The sequence below is a fragment of the Bactrocera latifrons genome, unplaced genomic scaffold (genome assembly GCF_001853355.1).
Source record: "Bactrocera latifrons isolate USDA-ARS-PBARC rearing strain unplaced genomic scaffold, ASM185335v1 scaffold_214, whole genome shotgun sequence".
Classification (NCBI taxonomy): domain Eukaryota; kingdom Metazoa; phylum Arthropoda; class Insecta; order Diptera; family Tephritidae; genus Bactrocera; species Bactrocera latifrons.
The window spans coordinates 494,294-501,833 of NW_017535675.1; the positions used below are offsets into that span (position 1 = coordinate 494,294).

A 7,540-nucleotide genomic window follows, 5' to 3' on the forward strand; every position below is an offset into this window, starting at 1 on the left:
GCTGAAGTATATATAACTATATTAGGTTCCTATGAAGTTCATGCAAAAGTCTTCATTCATTAACTTCAAAATCACAATTTTGAGTGGTGTGAGCAAATCCAAATTTTCATTGAGTAAAACGAAACATTCATACAAAACTTGCTCACAGCTGTTTTTCAGAGCGCCTCCCTACTCTCACCATTCAAAACGCTTTGCATTTAAGAGCGAAAGTTATATATAAGTACATTTCAGGCGATGAGCATTATTTTTGTAAGTATATTGCTGTACAGCAAAATTTTAAATACAATTGAGTATAAATTACCACTTTACTGAGCATAGGTGAGAGACGTAGAAATGTGCTCAAAGGGTATAATAAAGGTTCGTTAAGCAAAATTTTGGGTTTTGCACAAATTTATTTGTTGCAACAATATTTTATAATAGAAATCAAATTTTCACTCAACAACCGCAATTTTTGCATTTTCACTCAATGAAAATTATCTCAGGAAAGAAATTATATTTCATTTCTAAGCGTCTCTTTTCTTGCTATACCATTTGGGCAAACGACCCATTACACTTTGCTAATATAAATAGTGTATTATTAAGTGCTCTTGGTTTGAGCATGTAAATTTGAGCATGAAAATATCTCAACACCCTTTTTATATACCATAAGGTCTTCTTTTCCATAGTTAACTCAAGCATTTCAAGCGCGGTTCTCTTTAACTATGATTTCCTATAGAATTTAGTTAAAAAATTGAGCACTATATGCTCTTTATTTCCAATGCAAGTTAATCTACGTCAGATGTTTCAAGCGCTGAGCACCATATTTCGACTATGTGTTAAATTTATTCTCAGTGCGCCTTGCAGCCTGAGCTCTTGCTGCAAAATCTAACGCCGAAAGAGTTTGTAATATATGTGAGTTAACTAGAACACTCATTATTAGCAGAAACTTCTCACTCAATCATACAGCTGCAAGGGTTTCAAATCTATTCGAGATAGCTCGAACACTCATTAAAAACAGTAACTTCTCACTCCTTTTAAACGCTGTAATGCCTGCAGTTTCTCCCTTCATATTAACACTACTCATCCAGTGCGCAATTACTGCTCAAAATAATTATCTTCCCAACCCGACTCACTCAACACTCTTAGCAGCACCACGAAAACATCTGTGCGTGCGCAAACGAAGAGGTGCAGAAAAAAATCAGCTGATTTTCTGAGCTACCGAAACAGATGTTCCAAACGTTCAGCTGTGCGTTGTGACAGCTAAAGCAGGAGAGTGAGCGAAAGTAGGCGCTTATTGGTTACGAATAGCGCATGGCAAAGAGTTGGGGCAACTGCAAGCAGCAATTTTATGTGGCACTCACAGCCAGGCGCTCAATACGACTTTTCACGACAAGTCACTCACACACTCACTCACTCACAATTAAGTGCAAAAACACACGCACACATACAAATGTTATACGTAGCAGTTTGTAGGTGCGTTGCATTGTGACTGTAATGTAAGCGGAGAGTAGGGATCTGAAAGATACAAATCGTTAGCCGGTACGTTATTGTTAGTTTGGTTGATTGTTGGCTTGGTTGTACGAACGGTCGGTTGGCTGTTTGGGTTGGTTTGTGCCTTGCTTTGCAGTGATGGTCCGTCTGTATGTGGAAAAAATCGTTGATTGTAACGGCCTGGGTAGCCCTATAAATAGCAGCACTTTGAGCCGGTCGGATCCAGTAGCTTCGTAACAACTCTGCTGGTTAAACGTAACGTGGAAATTGGTTTGTGTAGAACAAGAAGAGGAACACTTTTTTTTTTGAAAGAACATTAAAGTAATAGCAATACAGCACGACTACGAAGACGACGACGACCAAGACCAAGACCGCGAACACAACAACTACGACGACGACAGTACGAGGTAAAATATTACAAGCAACCAAAAATAGACACATGACAAAGGACAGCAATAATTTACACTGCAAAACAGTTTTTGTAAAATCGAAACGGTAAAAACGAAGTTTCAACTGAAAACTGTATGTAAGCGAGAAAAAGCAACTATTGTTAATTTCACAAAGCCAATAAACCAGCCAGCCAGTAAGCACAGACTTGACAAATAAACCAAGCAACCAAATCCATAGACATTCAAGCGTAAATCAAGCCATATTTTCAAGCTTTCTTTCCAATACACACACCCCACATATGAGCAACACACATACCGCAACGGAAAACAGCTGACATATGCAATTTTCACTGTTATTTGAGTCGTTGAAATTGCAAAATTAATGGTGTGAAATTCTATTGAGCGAGTAGTCAGCAAAGCCACCGCCGTTGCAACGCGAGAAATAGTAATTTAAAAAAACAGCAAAAGCGCAACCAAAYCTAACAAAAAAAATAGTCCCAATTTGCAAGCAACAAATCCGTTTACTTGAAAGCGAAAGATGAATATGTCAAATTTCGTAAATTCAGCAAAGTCCGTAAATTAAATTTTTACAGCAGAAAAGTTCTTAAATTAGCAGCAAAGTCGGTAGGAAAAGCATTGAACAGCCAGAAGAGAGCACGCGAGTGAAGAGTATAAGTAACGCATTGACAGGCGGCAGGCGCAAGCAAACCAGTCAGGAAGCTACCAAACAACAATAACAGGCAACAAACACATTTCAACACGTACCAGCGCGAGCACAGGCACAACAACAACAACAACAACGAAGCAAAGTAAACGGCAAATGAGTGAAAAGCAAATCAGCTGCAAGCCAAACGACTCGTGCAGTGAGTGAGAGCGCAGCGCAGCGCCAAACGCACAAGCGTTAGCTCCAGCAAGGCATATAAGCGCTGAGTAACGCAGGCCAGAGCAAACGAAACGAGTGTGGCAGTGACGCGTTTGAGCCAAAATAGCGCACAGCCGAGCCTTGGAGCTTGGTGCCAGCAACGTTGGCAGTCAGTAGCAGCTGAGAGAGCGTCGAGTAAGTAACGTCTGTAAATTTGGTGCAAGACGACGTAGAGGAGCTCGCGCAAAGCAACGGAAATTAGCAAAGACGAGACGACGTGTTACATAGGCAGACAACCGGCCACACAACGACGCACCGCGAAAGACAACCAAAGCTACTGTTGTAAAATCAGCCGGTGTAACGCATTGTAAAGCAGGAGAAGCAACGTCACACTCAAAAAATAAAATAAAAACAATATTTGCAAAGCTGCTTACGCTGCGTTTAAGGAAGTGACATTTATGAAATAAATCCATTTTCACAACAGCTGTGCAAAAAAGTGAAAGCTAACCAGTACAATTTGCCATTGATATTGTGGACGCAGCCCGAAACGCCGTAGCCGGAAAAAGTGCAGACAGTTTGCTTTTTGTTGTGTTGCAGATAAAATAGTAGGCACAAAGTGGCACAGTACAAGGAACGGCCAACGAAACTAGCAGTGAAGCCAGCATAAAAGAGTGCCACAAGCAAACGCTGCAATAAAAAAWAAAATWAAAAAAGGAAGCAACTAAATCGAGGCGCAGATAAAAAGCACAAAAGCGCCGACAAAGCGAAAATATTTTACAACAAACGCGAAGCCAAAATATTTTACGACAAATAGGCAGCAAAAGTTAAAGCGTTGCAGGCAAATTTCCGGCCTACGTGCAGCAGTGCAAGCAAACGGCGTTGAGACCAGTGCGTCAAGACTAAAAACCACAAATTTAAGTAAATAAATAAAAAAAAAAAAAAGAAATCAAGTGATATTTTAGTGCTGTGAATGAGACGTAGAGGAGTTGACGACGAAGCCTACAAAAAGCGTAGACAAATAAGCAGCAGCTACTAAGAGCAGCTGAGCAAGGAACAAGGAAACTCATACGGCCCGGCAGCCCGACAAGACGCAAGCCGAAAAGCCATAGCACACAATTAAGCAGCGACAAGCAGTAGAAATTTAAAAATCATTACAAATTTCTTGTGATGACTGCAGGCAGTGCATATTAGTGGCAGCTTATGTGCAACACGAAAATTGGTGCGAGCAGCTTGCGTGGCTGAGAGTGGCGACTTGCAACTTGCTAAGCGTAAAATACACACAAGTTCAGGGATATAAATCATTTCATTTTTTAATAATAAAAAAAAATTAATTAACCAACTATAAAATTAATACAAAACACAAATTAATAAAATACACAACAATAACAATAAAAAGCGAGCAATTAATAGCGGTTGAAGCAGGCAACAAGAAGAGCTTGAAGGCAGTAAGCGGTGTGCGTGCATTATTTATGAAAATATATGTGTGTGCGTGCAACAAAATACGTCAAAATGTAAATTAAATTTAATGCAACAAAATTTCGTGGAAGCAAAAAATCAACGCGTATTGCGAAACGAGGAAAAAATCGAGGCAAATATTTAACAGGCGAGCTGTAGGCGAGAAAAAAATTGCTTGCGARAAAAAAGAAGACAAAAGTTGTGTATGCCTTCAGTCAGTTATTTACAAAGCAACCGCACATAAGAAGCTAACAAATTAATTAGTGTAAAAAGAAATGCAGTTAAAAGTAATAGGACGCAGCGGTGGTACTAGTACACAACTACTCCTTTTTTAACGCCTTTTTRAACAAGCATAATAAATACAAATAATCAACAAACTACAAAGTAATGCAAAAGTAGCGTTAAAACCGTTTTAATAAAACATACAAACTAATGCAAAAGCAACAAAAACAAACAACTTAGAATAACAAATTGAAGCGTGTGGCGACGACAAAAGGAGCAAAGACAATTACAAATTGAACTTAGTTGTTATTTTCCAATTACATTTTTGTTAAGTAAAGCCTAAAAAATTTAAAACATCTACTAATAGACACAACAAATTATCATTAATGTTTAATAATTGTTAATTAAATAATAAACGCGTTTAACTAAAGTGAAACTTAATAAGACAACGCAGCAGAACGGTTTTCGAAACGCACTTCAGGCAGCAGCATGAGTCGGCTAGCGTGTGATTGAAGTGAATTGAAMGCTAGGCAGAACGCGAGTGAGTATAAGACAGTCCGACAGTGTGTCAAGTTCTGTGCCGTTTTGCGACGTTTTGTGTTTGCTTTCTAATACAACTGTGTGTCTTTAATTTTAATTCAACAAATTAATAAGAAAAATATAAAACGAAAACAATTTTTGTGATTAAAGTGCATTTCTCTAAGCGTAATTTAATTGAAGTAGTAAGAAATCATACATTATAACTAAGCAGTAAATTGAAAAAAAAAAACACACGACAACACCAAAAACACGCGCATACGCGACGCTCAAAAGCAAAAAAAAAAAAAAATATTTAATAATAATTTTCCAACTCCACACGTACGCTGCAGCTCACTGCAGCGCCAACAACATTAAAATTGGCAACACTACAACAACACGCTACCACAACCACACAAACACAGCAGCAGCCACGGGCACTGCAACAACAGCAGGAGCAGGAGCGGCCGGTAGCGACAGCCAACACGAACACACAGGCGTCACACAGCCAGTCAACAACGCCAGCAGCAGCAGCAACACACCCACCACAAGCATTAAGCAGCTCTTGGCGCTTGTTAGTAGCGCCAGCGCCGTCAGCGCGGCCGTCGATATACCGCCGCCCAGTCCGGTCACGGAGGCAGCGGTCGAGGCGACCACCGTCGATCAGCAGCGTAGGCCGTACTTGCAGGCAGCGGCTGTTGCGCAACGCCGGCAACGCGCCRAAAGTGTTGCCGCCAGACAGCAGCCAGGAGCGCGTATTGGAGCGCCACAAGCTAAAGGCGCGCCTGAAAGTGAAGTCGACGACGAAGTGGAAGTGGAAGCCGAAGCGGAAGCAGATTCCGGGCGCATTCTTAACGTGTGCGCTGGCAGTGACATTGACGACGACAGCGAGGCTGAAATTGAGCGCGTTGAAGCTGCACGCAACGGCGATACGGCGGAGGTGGCGCAATTGACGCTGGCTGGCGCTGAGCGCGAGTACGCGCACGTTGACTACGAGTCACAGTTCGAATTGGACGCCGAGCTGGAGCGACACGCCAACGATTTGATCCATATCGATCAAGTCTTCGAGGAGCTGCGCCAAAAAATGGAAGTGCTCTCAGTRCAAAATCAATATCAGGGACAATTCGGTGTCATCGGTTCAAGCAAAGTTAAAGGTGAGTGTCGAAAATTTTATAAATACTTCATGCTTTACATTTTTTTTAATTTCTAAATACGGAAATTGCGCAGAAATAGCGTGTGAATTGCAAATTGTGCTAAAACGGTTTTTAGGAATTGGCCGCAAGCTGTTTACCATATTCTGAAAGCGTTTTGTAGCTTTGACATTTAAGGTGTTGTTGAAATGAGCGAAAGCTTTAAGAGCATATTTTGGTTTTCAAATAATATTTCTGTACGTGCAAATTGAAATAGAATGCACTTTCAGCGAGTTGTGTAATATGCGTCTGATTTGTATGAATTTTCGCTGGGCTTGGTGTGAAAAATGCAATTCTTTGAAGTATGCGTGTTTCTGGCAGCTTTCTTCCCTTTTTTCATAAGTATTTGTTGTTAAATCTTTCTGAAATTTTACACATGTCCACTACTTTTTAAGAAGCTGCACATTGGTCAGAGCCGCCATTATCCGATCACTATTACAAATAGCTGCCATACAAATTGAATGTTCAAAAACGGATGTTTGTATAGCAAACTTATTTATTTCTTAAGCTATCTCTACGAAATTTGGCTCCAAGCATTCTTCGAAGCAACAGTACAATATATGCAGAAATGGTTAAGATTTGATTACTATATCGTATAGCTGCCATACAAACCTAACGTTCAAAACCAGGTCCTTGCATGGAAAACTTTTTTCTTTCAAGAGATATCTTCACAAAATTTTACTGGTATTGTTGTCTAAAGCAACTCTTTAAATTCCAAAGAAATCGTTCAGATCAGACAACTATAGCATATAGCTGCCATACAAACCAAACGGTCAAAATCAAATTCTTGTATGGCAATTTTTTATTTTGGGAAAGTTAGCATAGCTTCGTTGCAACCAAACTCAATAGAATTGTTAAACCAACATTTTTCTCACCATACTCATTCAATTAACACAATAGTTTATTTTTAGTTGTCAATTAAATCAATGCTTATTTTTTGTTCCCATGACAGTGATTCAGTCAGCGATTATTACTCGCATAAAAGGCTAAATTGCAAGCAATAATTAAGTTAAGTCATTTTCACACTTGCTATATTAGACTGATTTGCCTCGTTCGAGCGTGTAATATTTTGTTTAAACAAACACCTTTTGTCATAAAATTATTTAAATACAATAATTAAGCATTAATTTGCATTTTTTGCCTTGGCCGCTTGAGTTATTGTTTATTAAACAAATTAAGCAATTTTCGAAACTAATTGCATCCGGTCAATGACACAGTTTATGCTGCATACATAATTATTTCATTATTTTTTTAGCAATTACAATAGCTATTAGCGGTAATCGCTTGTTGTTAGTGTTTTATGTTTTAAGTAAAAATTAATAGTTTAAATGGAGGCATCAATTTTTTAGTACGAAGGGTCACAATTTTTTTGAAAAAAATACAGTTTTTGTATATGGAAACAAAAAAAAAATATTATAAAAATTATCGTAAAAATA

General features: G+C 39.0%; 1 protein-coding gene across 1 annotated transcript in view; it reads left to right on the top strand.

Moving 5' to 3' along the window:
- The first annotated feature begins 1,716 nt into the window (after positions 1 to 1,716).
- Positions 1,717 to 7,540, top strand: part of LOC108968406 (protein charybde-like) — a 23,676-nt gene continuing 17,852 nt past the window's right edge. Inside the window, exon 1 of the mRNA XM_018932442.1 lies at positions 1,717 to 6,068. Within this exon, the coding sequence (XP_018787987.1) occupies positions 5,999 to 6,068 (70 nt within the window). The 5' untranslated portion in view covers positions 1,717 to 5,998. The remainder of the gene's footprint in view (positions 6,069 to 7,540) is intronic.